General features: G+C 31.9%; 1 protein-coding gene across 1 annotated transcript in view; it reads right to left on the bottom strand.

Annotated features, from left to right (window-relative positions):
* Positions 1–25,426, bottom strand: part of LOC139514401 (exportin-5-like) — a 44,884-nt gene that overhangs the window by 17,577 nt on the left and 1,881 nt on the right. The window contains exons 2-20 of the mRNA XM_071303587.1: positions 23,301–23,422; positions 22,541–22,613; positions 21,691–21,828; positions 20,529–20,714; positions 14,565–14,777; positions 13,863–13,939; positions 9,809–9,908; positions 8,961–9,044; positions 8,213–8,338; positions 6,649–6,739; positions 5,695–5,817; positions 4,962–5,131; positions 4,504–4,599; positions 4,012–4,143; positions 3,561–3,667; positions 2,091–2,183; positions 1,688–1,787; positions 1,345–1,410; positions 849–964 (exon numbers count right to left, since the gene is read on the bottom strand). Of these exons, the coding sequence (XP_071159688.1) occupies positions 849–964; positions 1,345–1,410; positions 1,688–1,787; positions 2,091–2,183; positions 3,561–3,667; positions 4,012–4,143; positions 4,504–4,599; positions 4,962–5,131; positions 5,695–5,817; positions 6,649–6,739; positions 8,213–8,338; positions 8,961–9,044; positions 9,809–9,908; positions 13,863–13,939; positions 14,565–14,777; positions 20,529–20,714; positions 21,691–21,828; positions 22,541–22,613; positions 23,301–23,422 (2,213 nt within the window). The remainder of the gene's footprint in view (positions 1–848; positions 965–1,344; positions 1,411–1,687; positions 1,788–2,090; positions 2,184–3,560; positions 3,668–4,011; positions 4,144–4,503; positions 4,600–4,961; positions 5,132–5,694; positions 5,818–6,648; positions 6,740–8,212; positions 8,339–8,960; positions 9,045–9,808; positions 9,909–13,862; positions 13,940–14,564; positions 14,778–20,528; positions 20,715–21,690; positions 21,829–22,540; positions 22,614–23,300; positions 23,423–25,426) is intronic.

The raw sequence follows: 25,426 nt of genomic DNA, 5'->3' as shown, positions 1-25,426 counted from the left end.
GGTCACTGAACCATGAAAATGAGGTCAAGGACATTTGACATGTGACTGACGGAAACTTCGTAACATGAGCCATCTATATACAAAGTATGAAGCATCCAGGTCTTCCACCTTCTAAAATGTAAAGCTTTTAAAAAGTTAGCTTACACCGCCGCCGGATCACTATCCCTATGTCGAGCTTTCTGCAACAAAAGTTGCAGGCTCGACAAAAACAAAGAACAACCTAGATTTATAAACATGAGCAAACACTTTTTGAAAAAAATTCTGACATTGTTGTGGACAAAACTTCAAGTAGAAGTTTGCAATCATAATACAAAAGTATCAACAATAAAACCCTACCAAGTACACAATTTACTGAGCATGTGTAAATATTTATATGAAGATGTGCTATTATGAGTGCCAATGAGACAACTCTCCATCCAAGTAACAATTTATTAAAATAAACCATTATAGGTCAAGGTACAGCCTTCAACACAGAGCCTTGGCTCAAATCAATCAGCAAGCTACAAAGGGCCCCAAAAATTACTAGTGTAAAACGGGAAAACGTACGGTCTAATTTTTATAAAAAAAAGCAAGAAACACTTATGAACCACATAAACAGATGACAACCAGGATAAACAACTTATTACTAAAGGACTCCCACTGAATATTGACTACCCTGACAAAAACAAATAACAAAACATCATAGTATGACACTGTTGTAGGTTTTTCAAATTTCTTATCCAGAAAATATTGTTTTTGTGGAGACATAGCAAAAATGCTCCATATTTAAAAAAAGTTGTAATTACTAAGAATTAATGATATTCTATATAACAAAACAGCTGACATTGTAAGGGTTAAAATATACTAACTTCATTAGATATAACAAATTCTCCAACAAAAGGCTGACATGAGAGGTAGCTGGGTTCCGATACACTACAGTTCCATCTTGTAATGAACACATTACAAATCCACCATTGCTGGCCTCCTGGAATGTAAAGGGAACTTTAAACATATGTAGAGTTCAGTTGTTATCATGTGTAGTTGTATATTATATTTATTTTCCTTTTTTTTTTTAATTTGTACATAAATCAGGTTGTTGGATTTCTATTTTCTTGGGGAAGTTGATCCCCATTCTGTATACACTCAGCACCATGCTTTAATTGGTAAATAATTTACATGTATAAGGTAGTTTGAAATGGCCATGTGTTAGAACTATAGTAACTTCTCATTAGTCAATAACCACAATATTTTCACTAGTATTTTAACCATTTTTTTTTAGCCCACTGGAACACTTAAACAATATAAACAAAAACAAATTAACCCTGTAAATTACAGGATCTTTTATAAACTATGTAAAAATCAAACCTGTGGACTATCTGGCCATTTACTTCTTTTCATAACAGCAAGTATTGTATTTATACAGCATGATATCTGGGAAGAAATAAAATACACTCAGTTAATATTTTTAGAAACAAGTATTTTTAATTTCATATTACAAACAAATAAAAACCATTTTATTGTAACAAAGAAAATAAATAAATAGGTTCAAATTTTACTAAACAAAATAAAAATTACAATATAAATGTTTCTGCATTCTGGAAATCTAAACTGAAAGGAGCAGAATTCTTTGGTTAATTTTCAAATTATGTTCATTTTGTTAGTTGATTAAATATGGTGCAAAATATTGTTGAAAGTAGTGTATACTGACATGTGACCTATTTATACCACATGTATCAGCAGAGCTAGGTTCTACAGGAGCACGGTCTACACCAATGTAGGACATGAACTTTTCTGTGGACCAAAAAGCTCTGAAATAAATAAACAAAAACTGTAACTTGATAACAAAGAATCTTAGCATGAAATAACTGTTCTGTCATGGAAGTATTATTCCATAGGATTAATATCTGACTTTAAATTGATACTTTTTAAAAATTAGAAGCAGATAATTTCATTTACATGTCTTTAAAAACTAGTTGAATAAAAACTACCAAAATTGTTATTTTGTGATTTTTGTCATATAATTTCATTCTTACAACCAAGATAGGAATAACAATTACTTTTTATTCATCTTTATAAAGAAAACAATCTATAAGGAATTTCAGAAAACTTACTCTTTAAAATCCTGAGATATCCATAGATCTTTGACAGGTTTCAACATTTCATCTATAAATGCACTCTGTTTTTCAAAATTACAGAATTTATTACTGTAAATCAAATAAAGAAAAAAAAGTTATAATCAACCACAGTAACGAAATTTAAAAAATTTAAACAATCTATTATCTCACATTTAACAAAAATAATGCTTGTTTGGTAAAGACTTTCATTCATGGAATTAACTAGATATCATTGAGATGGGAGCCATCTCTGTGGGCCCCGCTGTGAATAATGTGCATTAAAAAATTGTATCTTTACCATAGGACATGGGTTTGTCAACTGAAACCAAAGTTTTTGACCTTGACCTTCGACTTAGGAAGTTGCACATAAATTATGACACACCCTTTGGTGTTGGTTTATATACATGTCATGTATAAACTTTGAAATGATAACGGTTCTCAAGATATAGTGCGGACACGATCTTTACCATAGGACATGGGGTTGTCAACTGAAACCAAAGTTTTTGACCTTGACCTTTGACCAAGGAAGTTGTACATAAATTATGACATACCCTCTGATATTGGTTTATATACATTTCAGGTATAAACTTCAAAATGATAACGGTTCTCAAGATATAGAGCGGACAATCTTTACCATAGGACATGGGGTTGTCAACTGAAACCAAAGTTTTTGACCTTGAACTTTGCCCTAGGCAGTCGTTCATAAATTATGACACACCCTCTGGTGTTGGTTCATATACATGTCAAGTATAAACTTTGAAATCATAACGGTTCTCAAGATATAGAGCGGACACGATCTTCACCACAGGACACAGGGTTGTCAACTGAAACCAAAGTTTTTTTACCTTGACCTTTGACCTAGGAAGTTGCACATACATCATGACACGCCCTCTGGTGGTGGTTAATAAACATGTAAAGTATAAAGTATGAAATCATAATGGTTCTCTAGATATGGAGCGGACACAAAAGTGTTACGGACGGACGGACAGACTGATCACTATAGGGTACCCGCCTAAAGGCGGGCCCTAATAATCAAACAATTCAATTTTAAAAAACTTAATAACAAGCAATCAAACCTAGAGTTTTGAAATGGTGAAGTTGAAATCATCCTTTCATCAATTTAAAAGACCCCATCACTAGTTGGTTGACAATAGATTTAGAATTGTTATTGGATTTGTACAAACATGAGTAACACAACATGGAGTAGCATCTTTGTCCCTTTTGGAGATCACCCCCTAGTTTGGGTTGGTTACGTGTTGCTTAGTCTTTAGTTCTCTATGTTGTGATATGTGTACTATTGTGTCTGTTAGTATATTTTCTTTTTTAGCCATGGCATTGACTTATGAATTTGAATGTCCCTCTGGTATCTTTTGCCTCTCTTTTTAATAAAATACCCCAACCACTTCATTCTAGTTAAGAGGTAAATGTTTCTGAGATTTAAGAAATACCACACTTATTCATACACACCTTACTAAGATCAAGGCTTCCATCAATATACACTTTTCCATTTGAGATAACTGTTCTGAATCCCTTCCAATCTCCCTGATATGAGTATATAATTGATCAAATACTGGCTGAAAAAAATCACATTTAATCTTTTAAATACATGCAATTTATGTACAAATCTGGACATTTCTTGCCTGTTTTGATGGGAAAGTTAACAAGTGTGCACTTGTCAAAATGTCTAGTCTGCTTTACTAACCATGATTGATTTCATGTTAATAGTCCTAAAGATAAAGTTTAACTAAGAGAATCACATAAACAACTGAGAAAGAGGTCAAGGTCAGATGAACCTTCGGAAAATATTCGGAGAAAAATGTGATAATAATTTCATGAGGGTATCTGATTGTAGAATGTAATGCATACATCCCTACCATACAAGATTTCAAAACAAAACCATGATTTCTGTTTCACTTACAAATATGAGGTCTGTATACTGTTTGGAAATTTTAACTACAATTGAACAAGCATGCTGGCGAACATTTTTTACAGCCCGGCTCCTAGTAGCTTTAGTTTGACCATCTTGTGAAAATGTAACTGCTGAAAAAATCTAGAAAAGAAATAAAAACAATTTTCATTTAAATCACAGTTTAACATGAAAGTAGAACATTTATTGCATATTTATTCAGTATACACCTACAAATTTGTTCAATTTGTGTGTTTTAATTTTTTCCAAGTTAAACTAAATTTGATGAGTTATTAAGTAAGAAATGATCTGTCAAGTACAACTCTTGCAATGAAATCCATGTTTAAACTCTATTTAAAATTTGATGAAGACTGAATTTTAGACTTCAGCAGCTGGATATATCCTGGCCTTCCGGCAAGAAGGATTTTCCCCTAATCTTTTTTTTGTCCTCCTGAATGAAATTTAATGTTGATGGCTTTTCTTTGATAATTGTGAATTACATACCTTTTTGAGAACTACAGGTAAGGTTTGTGGAGTCTGTGATAAATAAGGAAATAATGCTGATATACAGGACAATAAAGATGATAAAACCAGAGGATCCTGAAAATACAGTAAGAATGGACTATACAGTAAAGCTTGTATAAACTAAATATTGCATTATCAGGAAATACAAAATCTTATAATATATTCTAAATGAACAGAACACATGTCCAGTAAATACAAAATATTTAGTTTCAGTGTATTCCTTTTGCAGCCTGAATACTTGACCAGTTTTGATTTCTAATGATTCTTTGATTTCATGAGATTGATGGTTTATATTAGAACAGATTTTTTTTATCTATTAATTCATTTTTATAATTATATCCATCTTCAAACTAAGGAATTCATCAAATATAACATAAATTTATCCATCATAAATTGTGGTAGTGAAAAAATATATAAACAACAAAAAAAAATCTCACATTTGCTTCAAAGTTGAGGACACTGTGAAGAAGATCAACTCCTAGGTGAAGTTCTGGTTTGTTTTCTGCCTTTGATACAAACAGTCTGGACATAACACTTTCTAGAAAACAAGATGCTGCGTCCCACTCTAGGAACGATGGAGAAGACAGTGTACAATGATTGGCTGCATCTATCAAAATATAAAATATTTAACAACAACATAAACTGACATTTTGTTCAAGTTATGATTTGGTTTATTTTACACATTTAAGGTCTTAAATCTTATAAAGTAGATAGTAAAATCATTTATATAAGTACAATTCAGATAAAACTAGATGTGTCAAAACTACACGAACGGCCCCGTCTCAAAAAGTTGAAAAATCTGCAATTTCAATAACACATGTGAACACAAACATGATAGTAGTCTTACATATAAAAAATTAGCTGAAAATCTGGATGCGTATAGAAAAAAAGTCTGTAATCTGTGACTTTCAACAATTTTCAAAGTTGTAAACCCTTAATTTTGGCAAAAATTAGCGGAGCGGAACAAAACTTAAAATTCATCTGTAACTCATCATGAGTAACTCACATACCAAAAATCAGCTCAATATCTGAGAGCGTTTAGAAAAAAACTCTGTATAATGGTTTGTTGTGGAATTTCGGAATATCGGACAAGGGTAAAACTATATGGCACGACAACTTGGTTGCGGGGCCATAAAAAGTAAAGAAATCTAAATAAACATAAATATATACCATTCCCACTATCTATCCCCTTGGACAGAACACTCTGTAACCACTGGTTGGCGAACTGGAAAGCAACGCCAGGATTTAATATTGTAGACAGACGTAAAACATTGCTCCATTCAGATCGGTATTCTGCAAATACATTACAATTATTCTATAATGAAATAAACATGTGGTGAATGTGTCCATGAGGCACAGATGATGCCCCTGCTTGCATATTATGTTATAAAGGGACATAAAAAGAAAATTGTAAAAATGACGCCATCAAATTCAAACTTGATTTGTGTTTTATGGTTTTAACCATTGTGTATAAGTTTAATATTATTTAGTTGAGGTAAACTTTAGTTACAAAGAGGAAACGTAAAAATTTTCTATTTGTAAATGGGCAGTACCCAGTACTCTAGAACAGTACAAGTGACGCCACCCTAATTCAAATCTGATCTGTGTTTTGTGGTATAAAGCATTGTGTGTAAGTTCAGTAACATTTGTTTGATGTAAACGAGAACGGAAACTTATTTTTGGACGTCTGGATGTATGTACACATACAGATAGGGGGAAAACTTAATGCTTCCTCCGCTGCAGTATGGACATAAATAGTAACACATGACGCATTGAAGTTAAACAACACTATTTTTTCATCTGCTACATTATTTTTCTCGATTTGAACAATTTTTATGTTTTCAATCATAATTAATGTTACTCATTTACTTCCACAACTTTACTTTTTTTATGAGTTATTGTTTCCTCCACTAAAGTGTTTATTTTGAATTATAATTGTATACTTTTTAAATAACTTAATTATCACGAGGTCTGACAAATGTACTATAGAAAAAAACATTGAATTGCTTGCATAGATATGCAGAAGCAATAATGCTTTCATAAACGAGCATTACAAGATTACATATAACAATGAATAATTTTGCACATAGCTACAAAAACAATTAATAAATTAAAATGTCTTACTGGCAAAAAACATATTAAATTCTTCATCACAGTCAAATTCTAATCTAGAGTAATCACAGCTTGGTGAGTTGTTCTGTGATGGAAATCCTACCTAAATAAAAGTTACAAATTACCCAAAACTACAATACATGTTAAATCAGTAAATAAAGTAATACAAATTTATCATAAATTTACTACAAGTTATTTTAACATCAGTTCAACATATGGTCAATGTCATGAAAAGAAATATCAACCATTTCCAGAATTGGACACTTGTATAAGGAAAAGCGGCTTGTTTTCTGGCACACAATAAAAAATCAAACTTGTTTTAGAAACTATGCAGGTCAGCCAACAAAGAATACAAAACAATGAGAGATTTTCCATAAAAATACACAAAGGGCCCAGGGTAAGCACTTCAAAATCTCATCGATGTGTTGGTGTATTAGAACATGTACAGTGAAAGTGTAAGAGGAATTCTCAAATTGCCTTTAAAAACAGTTACCAATTGTCGATGTGTTTTCACTGGGCGCATGTTTTTGTGTCAACAGTTAGTACTTTTTTGGTGGTTTACAATTATTTATTTAACCAACACTACTTTTTTTCTTTTTTTTTTAACTTGTTTCATTGTATCTGCTCTGGTCTTGTTTGTCCTTTCTTCTTCACCTTCTTAGACTGATTTTAATACATTATAGAGAATGCATGCTTTTATCAGAATATTATATGCAAACTCTCTTCAAAACAAAATGAACAATAACCAGATGCTCCGCAGGGTGCAGCTTTATACAACTGCAGAGTTCGAACCCTGAACATTGGGGCAAGTATGGACACAACATTTAAGCTTGATACAGCTCTGAATTTGGATTGTAATTAATAAGTTGACAAACACAGGTTTCTGACACATAATGAATGTGGTCTAAGAACTTTACTTAAAAACTTTAAATTTGACATTATCTATTATGGTCCAATATCCAAAATCTAAATACATGATTAGATTCAGCATATCAAAGAACCCCCAAGAATTAAATTTTTGATAAAATCAAATAAAGTTCAATTTTGGACCCTTTAGACCCCAATGTGGACCAATCTGATAACCCGTTAAACCGGGCCCAAACATCAAAAACCTAAATACATGGTTAGATTAAGCATATATCAAAGAACTTCATATATACAATTTTTTGTTGAAATCAAACAAAGTTTAATTTTGGACTCAAATTTGGACCAACTTGAAAAAATCTATGTACATGTTTAGATTCAGCATATCAAAAAACCCCAAGAATTCAATTTTTGTTAAAATCAAACTTAGTTTAATTATGGACCCTTTGGGCCTTAATGTAGACCAATTTGAAAATGGGACCAAAAATTAAGAATCTACATACATACATGGTTGTAAACCTTGTGTTTAAATTTCATAGATTTCTATTCACTTATACTAAAGTTATAGTGCGAAAACTGAAAGTCTTTGGACGCCGCCGCCGACAACGGACGACAATGACGCCAACGTGATACCAATATATGACCAAAATTTTTTCAATTTTTGCGGTCTTATAAAAACTTCAAATATTTTTGCTAAAACTCACAGTCTTACCTTGTAAAGTGTTTTTGAAGCTGTTTCAAATAGCCGGGGAATGAAAGACAATAGAATTTCATCTTGGGATATGACATTATGTTGTAGGAAGGAACACCATAATGACAATGTATAGCTACTGATCATCTGAAAAATAAAAGAAGAATCAGGACTAAAACTGAAGAAGATTTCTAACGATCAAAATTTGACTAAATTTGTTTGTTCTACATATGTTGTCTGATTTCTGATGCATTTTTTTAAAATATTGACAGCTATTTCCAAATTTGCTTTGATTTGGAAAACATTGGCCAGATACACTGTCCAAGATTGTTTGGGTCACAATGCCTTCTACCTTGATACTTATATAATTAAACATTTATTTTCAAGAAAGAAATATTACAGAAAAATGATTAAAAAAATAAAAGCTTGCATAAAATCTTGAACTTATTCAGGTTTGTGGTAAATTTCTCTAAATATCTAAGACTCAGAAAGATTGATTTAATGAGAAAGTACTTTCAATAAAAAATAACTGCCTTTTGTGCAACATAGTTCACTTTGATTTCCAGCACCCAAAAATATGGCATTTATGAAAAATTACAAAACAGGACAGCAAGATCCATGAACTATCTAATCAAACACTATGAACCCAGAACTATCATGCCCAGCAATTTAACAAGATGTAGTGTACATGGATTTGAAGTTTAAAAAAAAATATGAAGATATGTGTTTTTTTCTACATTTCGCACATATAAATTCTACATTTGCTCACCTGGCCTGGGTGTTGTGTAAAGGCTAAAACAGCTTCCAAATATTTATTAAATGTATCTGGCTGTTTAACATCCACAACAGGACCCTTCAATAAAATGAAATTCCAATTATTAAAAAGATTCTTACCCTTTCACCTGAAAGAATATACATTCAAAGACAATTTTAATAGAAAATAAATCCAGTACATTTTTTAATTCAAGTCAAAGTATATGTTGTGTTCAATTTATGATATTCTGACTCTATACAACATTACCTTAATAAAAATTCTGACACAAGACTTTCAATGATAATAATAATTGTTCATTTTCAACTTAAATATATCATTTAAAAGTGTTTGTCAAAAGTGGAGCAGTTGTTAATCTGTGATATTAATTTATAATGGCAAAATGGAACCCGGAAGGTATTGAAAAGAATAAAACTTGCATTTCTAATTAATGCATCATATTCATTTTGAAAATATTTACATTAAATGAAGAAGACAGTGAATGATATGTGATATAATTATAGTACATTTAAAGCAAATGGAACTTTAAGCTTAATAAATTAAGTACAAAGTAAAATAACAAAAAAAAATAACTTCAAGGAAAATTCAAATTGAAAAGTCCCTCATCAAATGACAATAGCAAAAGCTCAAGAAAGCCATTGTTATATTCCTGACTTGGTACTTTACATACATTTTATTATGTAGAAAATGGTGGATTAAACCTGGTATTATGTCTAGCTAAACCTCTCACTTGTAGGACATAAAATTTCAATATATCAAAAACAATGTGTGAACAAAGTATCTGAATTATCTACAAATAAATTCATCAGAACATGTAACATAGCACTGGTTTAGAGAAACCTTACCCACATTGCACAGAGTTGTTTGCCAAGTTCAATTATAACTTGACATAACCTCTTCAGGAATAAATAATAATGCTCCTCTTTGGATGTGTGATCAGCCTCACTAAAATAGAAAATAACAAGAATGTGTGTCCCAAGTACACCTATCATTGGGGTAAAGCTGATGACCGTAACTGCATTCACGGTCATCCCAAGATGTCGGATGAAAAATTAGGTCAGTTTCTGTATTGTCTGTTAAAGTGTTTCTATATCATTTTCTTTACAAATCATACATTGAAACGATGTAATTTTATAAAAGAATCACTCGGAAATCACTAATTACTTCCGAGAAATGTGCATGAAACGGGAAATTCGATTTGAAAAAATCGCCAAGATGACCGTAAATCACAATCCAGATGACCGTAACAGAATCAGAGATTCATAACAAGGCTGACCGTAACTGCTTTTAAGATGACCGTAACTTTTAAAGGATGACCCTCAATTCTAAGAAATATCCGTATTTATATAACTATCGTTTTATATCAAATGATTAATCGTGTTGGTATACACATATTAATATGAGAGTTTTATCCTATAGGTAGAAGAAAATAAGACGTGCTTCAAATGCAAAGATTACCATATGTATCTTTTTTACAGTAGAGGGTTTAATTTTTAAAATGAATTTGACAAAAGACATGCAAATGAACAGGAAGGGAAAAAATGCTACAAAAGCGCGACAAAATGACACCTTGCAAGCATAATGAAAAAAATGCGGTGCACAGCCTTCAACTGCTCGACAAAAGATTTTGTTTTGTTTCTGGGATTCCTTTAAAAGACATATAATAAATACACATTTTTAAAAATGCCAAAAATTTGCATGTACACCCATTGATATTATATCGTCTTTCATTTTGTCATGCAAATAAAATAACAGAAACATTTTGAAAATATCATTCGAATAAACTAGTGAAGGTGAGCTCCAGCAAAGTAGATCCTTAAAATAGTATTGTACGAAAAGCGTATCACAAGGCGGAACGTTGTCAATTTGTATATATACAGAAATGTTATTCATACAGTCAGGATTCTACTTCTTCAAAATTATCTCCCCATTACGCTAGTTCATGCTCACAATCGTAGAAATGGAAGCCATTGTAGGGATGACGCTCTGCCAATTTTGCTCTTGAAAACTGATAAATTTATCCACATAGCACCATTACGATCGATCGTTATATGACAGTTATATTTTAAAAGACAAATGTATCTACTAGCTAATGAGCATTAGTTAATGATCTTGTCTGCATTGATTCAACTTAAAAATATTGTCTGTTCGGATGTCAGATGGAATTTTTGAAAATTCTTAGGCATTTAAAAAAATTCTAATTAAATATTTCGTGGAAGGGCAGACTAAACATTTTCAGTAGTTGAAGATTATAAACCCTAGTTATCACACACAAGAAAATCATATTTTTTCGAAGATATCCATTTTCATCATCCAAATTAAAAGACTGTCGTCAAGTACTTTTAGAAAAAATAGCTATTCGAACACACCTACTCTGTTTTTATGATTCTTTAGATAGGTATCTCACTTGACCCATATATTTCATCTTTTCGTACTGTCATTTTTTTACGTTATAAAGTCAACCTGTAGCTTTGATATATAATAATGATAGAATCTGAAGCGAGATGCTATATAAAATACTCTTGCTTTGTACGTTTAAAAGACAAAATATACACCACAAACATGCCCTAACATAAAAAGATGCACTAGATTTTTCTCGTTTCGATACAATCGTTACCTGTTTTGGGGAATTTTTTCTTGATTCACATAATGGAAGGACAGACACAAAAATTTCAGAACTAAAAGATTGATATGTTCTCCGTCCGTGATAAAAAAAAATTCGGAGGTTATGCATTTTCTACATCCAACTTATAGATACTATATATAAAAAAGAAGATGTGGTATTATTGCCAATGAGACAACTATCCAGAAAAGACCAAAATGACACAAACATTAACAACTATAGGTAACCGTAAGGCCTTCAACAATGAGCAAAGCCCATACTGCATAGTCAGCTATAAAAGGCCCCGATAAGAACCATGTCGTCGACTTGATATCTTATTGTTTTGCATTACTATGTAAAAGATACATTGAAAACTTATGCAAATGGTGTTTTTAAAATAAGAAAATTGTCGTTATTATTTGTTTCTATTAACTTTTTAAAATTTGTTACTATATCAAATATTACATTTAACATTTATCGCTTTCTCGATAAACACAGAGCTTCGATTCTTTTGTTCTATTTCAAAAGTGTTTCCGCCTGCATATATCAAGACAAATTAAGATTTTAATCTGCTTCCTTTGGAACCATACACATGGGCTCGATTACCAAATATTCGTATGTATTATTAATGTTTTTAATGCTCCATTTATTGGCATTATGTTTTTCTGGTCTGTGCGTACGTTCGTCCGTTCGTCTGTTTGTTTGTCCGTTTGTCCAGCTTCAAGTTAAATAAAATTGAAACTTAGTACACATTTTCCCCTATGGTATGATCTTTTTAATTCTAATGCCAAATTACAGTTTTATCCAATTTTCATAGTCCACTTAACATAGAAAATGATAGTGTAAATGAGGCATCCGTGTTCTAGGGACACATTCATGTTTCTTCAAATTTTCGTCGTATCGCTGTCAAATTGTGTTAAAATTTTAACATCGATATCAATAAATATTTCATGGTTTACGAGAAAAATGCAATTTACAGTCATCCTTTGCAAGTTACGGTCATCTTTTTACCAATCACGGTCATCCTTGTTTTATGTTACGGTCATCTTGAAAATATTTTGATTATGATTTACGGTCATCTTAACGATTTTTCCAAATCGAATTTCCCGTTTCATGCACATTTCTCGGAAGTAATTAGTGATTTTCGATTCTTTTATAAATTTACATCGTTTCAATGTATGATTTGTATAGAAAATGATATAGAAACACTTTAACAGACAATAGAGAAACTGGCCTAATTTTTCATCCGACATCTTGGGATGACCGTGAATGCAGTTACGGTCATCAGCTTTACCCCAGTGCCTATGCCCCATCCGCATTATCATTTTCTATTTTCAGTGGATAGTGAAAATGGGGTAAAATCTCTAATTTGGCATTAAAATTAGAAAGATCATATCATAAGGAACATGTATACTAAGTTTTATGTTGATTGGACTTCAACTTCATCAAAACTACCTCGATCAAAAACTTTAACCAAAACTTTAACCTGAAGCGGGAGGAACAGACGGACGGTCGGACGCACAGACCAGAAAACATAATGCCCATAAATGGGGTATTATTAATATATTCTAAAATTGCTATGAACTTTATTTGTTTTTCATTTATTGTTCTGTCATAAATTAGGCCTTCTGTATCTTGTTAAATTAGTTGGCAATCAAGTTGGCAGTGGTGGTACCTAATTACCATTAAATTCACATTTTCATCTTCAGTAAACCTACCTTGCTAATAACTAAATCTGGAAATACGTGAAAGCACTTTAAATCTCTTCTTTAGTTTCTGTTTTGATGAAAATGAGTCGTTTTCCATTACGAGTTACTAGTTACAAAAACACTGCCAAATGATTTGAAACTTTACAACGTTGATGATTGGGAGACTATTAAAAGATCTTAAAAATGTCAGTCTCACATGAGGCAACCATTGCCAAACACATATTTACCATTCATAACTAAAACAAAATAACCCTTTTCTTTTCTTTTCTAATACTGCTTGCCCATCTTTTAAAATATTATATTTTTCTAATATATTAGCCAAAAATTGTAATCTAAGGTAAATGCAAGAAACTCAAAAATTGATTGACACCCCTACTTTCATTGTCTAGAAGTAGAAAAAATACTTATAAAATTTAAAAAACAAATGTCTGTATATAGTAAAAATCTTTTTATTGGTTGTTAATAATTTAGTATTGTATCTTTATATCATTGACATGAAATTCACAATAATGCAAATTTTATTTTGGCTATTTGGCATCTAACCTACCCATACAGTGTTCCATACTAATGATGTGGTATTGTACTTACATTGCAGAATTCCATATCAGAGACATGGCATTTTCACTAAACAGTATTAATAATGGCTTTCTCTCTTCAACTTTTCCCTAAAAATAGCAAATTAAGCTGAGACTTTAAAACTAACAACAAAATAAGAGAGGAAAACTTTAGGTGCGTTTCTGCATGGTGTGATTTAAATATGGGGGATGGTGTCTTAGAACCTGCATGCATGTACTATTTGTTTGGTTCTATTTATTAATTAAAGACAAAATAATGTAGAGTATTATGAATTTATACATGTAGCATGTTCAACATTGAAATTGAATTGTGTAATTGCTATAACATGCACATAATATAGTTGGAAATTAGAAATGCAATCATTTCAACAGTATTCCTTCATTTTCCTTGTGAGTTCATTCTACATTCTTGGGTCCAATTTACTCAGTCTAGAGCATACATGAGTACAGATGCTTCCCTGAACAATCAAATCATCAACCCTAAGATCCAGGGTAGAAGGCATATCTTATCATAACTCTTACATTGAAGCATATCAAAAGTCAAAGGATCTTTAAAGTAAACTCTGTAGGTTTAAAACTTTCAGATTTCTAGCAAAACAAGTGTTTCATGTTTGATTATTCAGAAAAAAATACATGTACCTTTTTTCATTTTGCACTTAAACATATTATACTGAAAAGAAAACAATGATGGCATGTGATGTTGCATTTCACTTACTTTTCGAGTAACTATCAGCAGCAAGCATTCTGCAGCACTCAGTTGTAGATGTTTGTTACTTAGCATTAAGCACAGCCTATGTAGCAAGTCTTTACTGAAGATATGACTCATATTCACCCAGTCTAGGTAACCAGTCAAGGTAGATAACACAGCTCGACTGACCTCTAGGTTATTATGATATTGTGTCCACTGTGCACCATCACTAACTATGGGCTAAAAAAAAGAGTCATGTATACATATTTTACTGCACATAGGAATGTTGAAAATTGCTGTAATACCTAACAAAGTAAACAAGCTGTGAAACTTTATATCAGTATGATATTATACAATTATTGACTTTTAAGGAGGTTGATACAATGATTTATCAACCTCAGAGATATAATATTCACCAAGGTCAACAGCCAATATTTTCTAGTATTTGATCAAGATTCTTTTAAAATCTGCTCCCTGTTTTTATACTAAATAAACATGTGCTTTTGTAGGTAAAAATTTTTGAAAGTTGAAATATTCAATAAAGTTGACTAAACACAAATACATAAAAACAAGAAGAAGAGAAAAATTACACCAGAAACAAGAAGAAGAGAACTAGAGGCTCTAAAGAGCCTGTGTCGCTCACCTTGGTCTATGTGCATATTAAACAAAGGACACAAATGGATTCATGACAAAATTGTATTTTGGTGATGGTGATGTGTTTGAAGTTCTTACTTTACTGAACGATTTTGCTTCTTACAATTATATCTATAATGAACTTTGCCCATTAGTAACAGAGAACTATATTTGGTAAAAATTTACATAAATTTACCAAATTAATGAAAATTGTTAAAAATTGACTATAAAGGGCAATAACTCCTTAAGGGGTCAATTGACCATTTAGGTCATGTTGACTTATTTGTAGATCTTACTTTGCTGAACATTATTGCTGTTTACAGTTTATCGCTATCTATAATAGTATTCAAGATAACCAAAAACGGCAAAATTTCTTTAAAATTACCAATTGGAGGGCAGCAACCCAACAACCAGTTGTCCAATTCATCTGAAAAATTCAGGGCAGATAGATATTGACTTGATTAACAATTTAACTTCTTGTCAGATTTGCTCTAGATGCTTTGGTTTCATAGTTATAAGCCAAAAACTGCATTTTACCCCTATGTTCTATTTTTAGCCGTGGCGGCCATCTTGGTTGAATGGCCAGGTCATCGGACACATTTTTCAAACTAGATACCCCAAAGATGATTGTGGCCTAGTAGTTTCAGTGGAGATTTTGTAAAAGATTACTTAGATTTATGAAAAGTGGTTAAAGATTGACTATAAAGGGCAATAACTCCTTAAGAGGTCAATTGACCGTTTAGGTCATGTTGACTTATTTGTAGATCTTACTTTGCTGAACATTATTGCTGTTTACAGTTTATCGCTATCTATAATAGTATTCAAGATAACCAAAAACGGCAAAATTTCTTTAAAAATTACCAATTGGAGGGCAGCAACCCAACAACCAGTTGTCCAATTCATCTGAAAAATTCAGGGCAGATAGATATTGACTTGATTAACAATTTAACTTCTTGTCAGATTTGCTCTAGATGCTTTGGTTTCATAGTTATAAGCCAAAAACTGCATTTTACCCCTATGTTCTATTTTTAGCCGTGGCGGCCATCTTGGTTGAATGGCCAGGTCATCGGACACATTTTTCAAACTAGATACCCCAAAGATGATTGTGGCCTAGTAGTTTCAGTGGAGATTTTGTAAAAGATTACTTAGATTTATGAAAAATGGTTAAAGATTGACTATAAAGGGCAATAACTCCTAAAGGGGTCAACTGACTATTTTGGTCATGTGACTTATTTGTAGATCTTACTTTGCTGAAAATTATTGCTGTTTACAATTTATCTCTATCTATAATAATATTCAAGATAATAACCAAAAACAGCAAAATTTCCTCAAAATTACCAATTCAGGGGCAGCAACCCAACAACCGATTGACCGATTCATCTGAAAATTTCAGGGCAGATAGATCTTGACCTGATAAATATTTTTATCCCATGTCAGATTTCCTCAAAATGCTTTGGTTTTTAATAATAAGCCAAAAACTGCATTTTACCCCTATGTTCTATTTTTAGCGGTGGCGGCCATCTTGGTTGGTTGACCAGGTCACGCCACACATTTTTTAAACTAGATACCCCAAAGATGATTGTGGCCAATTTTGGATTAATTTGGCCCAGTAGTTTCAGAGGAGAAGATTTTTGTAAAAGATTACTTTAATTTACGAAAAATGGTTAAAAATTGACTATAAAGGGCAATAACTCCTAAACGGGTCAACTGACCATTTTGGTCATGTTGACTTATTTGTAGATCTTACTTTGCTGAACATTATTGTTGTTTACAGTTTATCTCTATCTATAATAATATTCAAGATAATAACCAAAAACAGCAAAATTTCCTCAAAATTACCAATTCAGGGGCAGCAACCCAACAACCGATTGACCGATTCATCTGAAAATTTCAGGGCAGATAGATCTTGACCTGATAAACATTTTTATCCCATGTCAGATTTCCTCAAAATGCTTTGGTTTTTGAGTTATAAGCCAAAAACTGCATTTTACCCCTTTGTTCTATTTTTAGCCGTGGCGGCCATCTTGGTTAGTTGACCAGGTCACGCCACACATTTTTTAAACTAGATACCCCAAAGATGATTGTGGCCAAGTTTGGATTAATTTTGCCCAGTAGTTTCAGAGAAGATTTTTGTAAAAGATTACTTTAATTAACGAAAAATGGTTAAAAATTGACTATAAAGGGCAATAACTCCTAAACGGGTCTTTTTACTATGTTCTATTTTTAGCCGTGGTGGCCATCTTGGTAGAATGGCCAGGTCATCGGACACATTTTTCAAACTAGATACCCCAAAGATGATTGTGGCCTAGTAGTTTCAGTGGAGATTTTGTAAAAGATTACTTAGATTTATGAAAAATGGTTAAAGATTGACTATAAAGGGCAATAACTCCTAAAGGGGTCAACTGGCCATTTTGGTCATGTTGACTTATTTGTAGATCTTACTTTGCTGAACATTATTGCTGTTTACAATTTATCTCTATCTATAATAATATTCAAGATAATAACCAAAAACAGCAAAATTTCCTCAAAATGACCAATTCAGGGGCAGCAACCCAACAACCGATTGACCGATTCATCTGAAAATTTCAGGGCAGATAGATCTTGACCTGATAAACATTTTTATCCCTGTCAGATTTCCTCAAAATGCTTTGGTTTTTGAGTTATAAGCCAAAAACTGCATTTTACCCCTATGTTCTATTTTTAGCGGTGGCGGCCATCTTGGTTGGTTGACCAGGTCACGCCACACATTTTTTAAACTAGATACCCCAAAGATGATTGTGGCCAAGTTTGGATTAATTTGGCCCAGTAGTTTCAGAGGAGAAGATTTTTGTAAAAGATTAATTTAATTTATGAAAAATGGTTAAAATTGACTATAAAGGGCAATAACTCCTAAACGGGTCAACTGACCATTTTGGTCATGTTGACTTATTTGTAGATCTTACTTTGCTGAACATTATTGCTGTTTACAGTTTATCTCTATCTATAATAATATTCAAGATAATAACCAAAAACAGCAAAATTTCCTCAAAATTACCAATTCAGGGGCAGCAACCCAACAACCGATTGACTGATTCATCTGAAAATTTCAAGGCAGATAGATCTTGACCTGATAAACATTTTTATCCCGTCAGATTTCCTCAAAATGCTTTGGTTTTTGAGTTATAAGCCAAAAACTGCATTTTACCCCTTTGTTCTATTTTTAGCCGTGGCGGCCATCTTGGTTGGTTGACCAGGTCACGCCACACATTTTTTAAACTAGATACCCCAAAGATGATTGTGGCCAAGTTTGGATTAATTTGGCCCAGTAGTTTCAGAGGAGAAGATTTTTGTAAAAGATTACTTTAATTAACGAAAAATGGTTAAAAATTGACTATAAAGGGCAATAACTCCTAAACGGGTCAACTGACCATTTTGGTCATGTTGACTTATTTGTAGATCTTACTTTGCTGAACATTATTGCTGTTTACAGTTTATCTCTATCTATAATAATATTCAAGATAATAACCAAAAACAGCAAAATTTCCTCAAAATTACCAATTCAGGGGCAGCAACCCAACAACCGATTGACCGATTCATCTGAAAATTTCAGGGCAGATAGATCTTGACCTGATAAACATTTTAACCCCCAATGTCAGATTTGCTCTAAATGCTTTGGTTTTTGAGTTATAAGCAAAAAACTGCATTTTACCCCTATGTTCTATTTTTAGCCGTGGCGGCCATCTTGGTTGGTTGACCGGGTCACGCCACACATTTTTTAAACTAGATACCCCAATGATGATTGTGGCCAAGTTTGGTTTGATTTGGCCCAGTAGTTTCAGAGGAGAAGATTTTTGTAAAAGCTAACGCCGGACGACGCCGGACGCCGGACGCAAAGTGATGAGAAAAGCTCACTTGGCCCTTTGGGCCAGGTGAGCTAAAAATAACACCAAAAACAAGTGAATAAAAAAAATATTTTTCTGCAATAAACCTACATTATTGAGGTTGCTTTGAAGAATCTATATTTAGGTACAAGGACGGAGTTCCAAATTTAATATTAACCTCTCGTGATTTTTGACATGGTGAATATAATGTTTTATCAAAGAGGAATTCCTATGCTTTTAACCAATGAGAATAAGGAAAATTTATGGTCCTATACATGTAATAACATCATTTTAAGATTCAAAATCTAAAGGTACATGTAATCTATCCAAATTTCATTGTTATAATCCAAACACTAAATTATGTAAGATCATTGATTGAATTTCCATGGTTTGGGAAGTTGTAAGTAAATCATGTCTTAAGGGCATACGATACAGTTTTGATCCCGTATTTACATTTTGATAAAAAATTCCATATAGACTATTTTTTATCTGATTAAATCAAATATGTAATAAAAAATATACCTTTGAGTGCTACTTTTTGAGTAAAATGAGGTTGAAATTTTGTATAATTGCTCAAAATTCGGATTTGTGGCTGTATTTTCCTTTTCGAAAGAAAGACATAACTTTTGTGTTTAAAAAGAGGGGTCCATGAACTCGTTTTCAAGTTAAATAAGTTTGAATGATAAAAATCAGACGAAAACTGAATCTTTTCCCGATAAGTCATAGTTTGACGTCGCTAAAATAACAATTTACGTTAGCAACGTCATTATCTCCTCTGTAACTGTATCGTATGCCCTTAATGTACACTTTTAAAAACAATTACACAGTATGCAATGAAAAATAAATATACACTGTTATATAGTAATCATTATTTGGATTAAATTCAGGCTATATTTTGATAGTTTTTATTTCATAGGATATTGACCATATGCATGGACCATTATAATCTCACACATATGTATTTTTGTTTTTTTATATTTTGTTTGTAAGGGTATGGTTAATCTTTATTAGAAAGAAACAGACCTTAGATTGTATTAAAACATGGTTAAAAGTAAACTATTATTCTTTTTTAAATTTTCAACTCAAATCTCATTAACGTAAAACAAACAGAAGATAGAAAAGTGTTAATCTGATCATAATTTGCATATTTCAAATAAAAATTTATTTTTTTAAATAATTTTTTTGGTGTCAAATTTAGGCTTTCTCAGTCTTACTCCTTTTCCTGGAATCCATTACATGCTTTTTTCAATGTAATTAATTAAATTACCATTACATGTAATTAAAAAAATGCTCAATTACACATTACATTCAATTACATGGAAAATTGTAATGCATTACACTTAATTACCATTACATTTTCAATTACTCCATCCCTGTCCTGGATAATGTTTTTTTGTTTTTTCACAAGATATTAAAATTTGATTTGAAATCATGACTGTATGATTCTTTATAAACTATAAAAATCCACAGCTATATAGAGTAGTATAATTTCACACACCTCAGTTTTGTAGAAGTCAATTCTATATTTTTCTAATAAATTCAGGAAAAATTCAAATAAATCCTCCATTTTTCCTGTAAGTCCTTGTAAAACTTCTCTTCTGCGTGTAGTAGGAAGATTCATAAAGCTGACAACATCTTCTACCAAGCGTAGGTATATCTTTAGTACTAACTCAGTCTGTGTTGCCTATTACAGATCAAAACAATGGTAAATAATTTAATTGTGGTTCATTATTATTTTAAATATAAATTATCTACTACAGACTCTGAAGACACTGTACCTCTCAACTGGCATCTAAACAAAAATAAAGCCATCTTAGTACCATCAAGTTTAAACAGAGTTCTCCAGAGTCAAACATCATAATAAGAAGTGATATTGAAGCCATATACATTTGAGATGATTTCTGTTTGCAGCAGAAGCACAAAATTCAGCTTCTTATTCATGTTCATATGACAGTTGTTTTCTATTCGTTTAATGTGTTTGAGCTTTTGATTTTGGCATTTTATAAGGGACTTTCGGTTTTGAATTTTTCTTGGAGTTCATTACTTTTGTTATTTAACTTTTCACCAAACATTTGCTTTCTAAATGCACTTCAAAACCTATGAAATATCATCCATAGTTATGAAGGAGTAGAATAATTCTCATAACAGCGTGGACATGACCAATGCTTGGCCCACACAGGTTATCAATTGACTGGGTCAGATTAGATGAATGTTCGTCTGTAAAGCCTTCTTGTCAAATCGTAAGTGTTATAAACATTTTAACTGTGGGGTCGCCAAAGGTTCTTAACACCTAAATTAAATAAAACAAATAACTAGCAGAGGACTAAACCTTGTGAGTTGATTTAAATGTTGAATTCTTAAACTTATTATTTTTCTTCTCGTGCATCTGCATGTACTTTACTCTTTAATTCTATCTAAATCCCCACTGGAAGGCCTTTGACAGAATGAATGAGCATAAAATCACTGTTATCGATAACCAATGACAAACAAATTAAAGGTAAATTATTCAGTATTATTACCAACATATATATATTGCAGTTGTCCACGCTGTTATAAAAATGATTCTAAGGTTACATAACTCACATCTTAACAACATATAAAATTCTATATCATCTACCATGACTACTGGAAATTTCCATTACCATGATTACGGTACATACCCCATGCTGACAAAGGTTGTATAAATCTGCTAACAATGTTGGCCACAACTGCGGCCACTCTCTCTTAATGATTTCTACAATTATTCTGGATATCACATCCTTTATGTATATTTGTTCATGAATTATACCTAATGTGCCCTGAAAAAAACCCGCTTTTGAGCATAAATATAGACTATATAGATTAATTCCTAATATAATGAATTGAAGCTCACAAATTCATATTTAATACATATTATAAGATTAAAGGGGATTCAATAGCTCCTTGAAGGGAACTGATTGTTGCTAGTTTTGTAATAATATGATGCCAAAGAAAAAAAACATTGAAAAAAAGAATACAGTAAAAGATAAACCACCAAACAATTCAAAAAATAAAACAAATACCAAATATGTGCATTCATTATATGATTAGTAGATCACCTGAATTAGCCAAAGGACAAATTTTCTTTGGTTATATCAGAAATAATGATTTCAATTGAAATATATAAGTTAGGTCAAGATATGTGCTTTATCCTTTATTTAGAGTTTAAAATGATAGATGCATTCACAGTAAATAAATACAAGAATGGAAGTCTGGGTGAAATGCACTTTAGAGATTTGTCAGGAAAAGTGAATTGCAAATATTTCACTATACAGGATTTTCTAAGCTAAATTCTATTTGAATCTCTGTTTGAAATTCTGAATGAAGAAACTACACTTTTGATAGATGAAGTGATATCCATTCAGTAATTATTAACTTATATATGGTTTAGAAAAAACATAGCCTAGCTACTATGTAAAAATGTGCGGAGATACTATATACTTCCTATTGCTAGCTAATAAAATAAAATGAGTAAAAACAATGAACAGCAACCTTTTCTATTATTTCTAAAGAACTCTTCTTTAAATGTTCTTTCTCTTCTTCTGTGAAAGAATTCCATCTGAATCTGAAAAATCCAAAAATCAATTGGTTACAAGGTTTGTTAAACAGCTCAACAATATGCAACTCTGTTTCACAATTTCTGACATATGTAACATTTAAAAATAAACTACGTTTTGAAATTTAAGTTACCATTATAAATTTGCTACATGGTACACTCTGATGTTTTCATTTTTTAATGAATAAAAAGAGGGGTTATATAATTAGTGGGGCAGAAACAAAATGACACAAACAATAAAGAAGAAGTAGATACCCCAACAACAAACAAACTCACATAACATATATAATATGTTAAGCAGCTTCCTTATAATGTCCAAAACAAAAAAAGTAATTGTAATGCAGATTTATCTTTTTTTTTGGTTGGTATTATTTTTCAGGGATTTAATACAAATAGCATTTTGATGCTTATTTTTTTTTTCAGTTTGCCAAAGTCTGCATACTAGCTATATATATATAGCCTAAAGAAAATTCACACTTCTTAGACCTTTAAATTCAATGGTTCACCTATACCCTATAAATAAATAAAAAATTGATATACCTCAAATTATATAAATGAATCTACAGTTATTTTTTTTTAATCTTCAATGTCTAAATATTTAATAAAAACATAAGAATTTGAAACCTGGTATTTTTCTGACATTATTGCTCTACATGTAAACCTCCCAAGCTGTTTTTAGTTATGCAGATTGCTTACTTAATAGAGTGTTCTAATAACTGAAGTCCAAAATGTCGAGCAACTGGATTATCATAATATTGTGACAACTTCAATCCACATTGCACACAATATGGAGAGGAATCTTTAAATTCTTCCAGTATCTGAAATAGAAAAAAAATAAATGTATCAGCATTTATCAGATCTAATAAAACAGCTCGGGTCATCCAACTTTTAGAGATAAAAAATGTTACATGTGTGAAGGTTGAAACTTTCATTTACTGTTGTTGTAAAATCATCTTACAAAACTGTGGATAATTTTTTTTACAAACACATATCTAAATGAACTGAAAACAGACTGCACTAAGAGCATTACATATTGTCCTCTATTTCTATTCGACATTCGATTCACTATAGAAACAATGAAATTCACCATAATCATGATGATATACCATTATGTTTTTACTGACTTATGAAAGTTCTTAGATATTTGCCCAAAGGAAAAATCTCACAAAAGCAAACAGGTACTAAGAAGGCGCTGTCAATTTACTGACATTTTGGGAGATCATATTTGAACTCCTTTAGCTTTTTTCGCGAACAATAGTGAGTTAGAATGTTGGGGAGTTTTACTGGTGGGAATATATAAGAACCTTGTATTATTTTTCACTTGTTTTTCGATTAATATGTTTGTTGCTTGATAATTGTCAAACTTGTTGCTGTGATTGTTCGTCTTGGTCTGGTTGATTTTAAAAAGTCTTCTGGATCAATCATGTCAATAGCAGGTAATGGTACCAGCCCCTCAACCACCTTGTACAAAAGTATAAGTTTCTGGCTTGTGCGTCTCAGTTGTAATTCTTGAAGTTCTAGTTTGGTAAGCATGTCTGTTATGCAGCTATCTACTCTTGTTTCGTAGCCGCCTGTTATAAAGCGTGCTGCTTGTTTGAATCTGCTATACTGTACTAAGGGGTCCTATACTGTTGCTGCATATTCCATTGTTGATTGAATTAGGGAAATGTAAGTGTTTTTCTTACATTCCTGCGGACAGTATCTTAAACTCCTTCTGAGAAAGTCTAGGGTTGAATTCGCCTTTTTTGCAACATTTGTAATGTGCATGCTCCACTTCAGGTCTTGTGATATCTGCACTCTTTAGTATGGCTTGTTCTGAACTTGTTGGAGTATGTTGCCGCAGTTTGTGGTCTTTTTCTGTTTTGATGGTTCTATACCATGTATACAGTAGGCAGTCATCAGGGAACAGCCGTACTGATGATAAGACAGTGTCCGGGAGGTCATTTATGTGACATAAGAAGAGTAATGGTCTAAGTACTGTTCCCTGTGGAACTCCTGAGTCCTCTTTTACTTCTTCCGACTGTTCTTACTCTACTACTACTTTTACATGAAAATAAGGAGATGTGGTATGACATGAATAATGTAAACAATCCAAATTAGAAAATTTACGGTCTAATTTATTACAAAAATTCCTAAAAACAAATATGACAGACATAAACCATAGAAAACCACTGCACTATAGGCCCATAAAGAATATAATGTGGATAAACATGTATATGCGCACTCAACCTACAACAGTTGTGTAACAGCACAACATAAAACAATGCAAAATTCTTACGTATATGTTTCACTCCAGGTGTAAAACTCAGAAATTGGTTGTAAAATATCTTACAGAGTCCACATTATAATACTCTAAAAACAATTGCTGTACTTCTTTATCTTGTCTACTGTTGAAAATTAAATAATGCCCCCGAGATGTCGGGTTTTTTTTGGTTTTTTTTTGTCGTTAGGTTGTTTTCTCCTTGAGTCGGTTTAGTTTGCCGTGATGCAACTTAAACTCAAGTGTGTATTCTTGTGTTTGTGCTGTGTTGTTAGGTGTCTAAGTTTCTCTTGTACACGGAAGACAAATGCCAAGTATACTCTTTAACAGGGTTACCCTAAAATTCTCTGGTAGTGTGATTAAGGGAATCCTGGTCACATAAATAAATAAATGGATCCTGGTGTATTCTGAACAAAGTCTTGCAAGTTAACATAAACACAAAGTCGATTAAAGTTCAATACTGTATTATGAAAATCCAAAGTACATGTAACAGTAATATAAGTTTACAACATCTAAACTGCAGGCTCAACAATAAGGTGGTATAATCATAAATCGTAAGTAC

Source organism: Mytilus edulis, chromosome 3, assembly GCF_963676685.1.
Source record: "Mytilus edulis chromosome 3, xbMytEdul2.2, whole genome shotgun sequence".
In the NCBI taxonomy this organism is placed as follows: Eukaryota; Metazoa; Mollusca; class Bivalvia; order Mytilida; family Mytilidae; genus Mytilus; species Mytilus edulis.
This window is presented reverse-complemented; position numbering and strand designations above follow the sequence as displayed.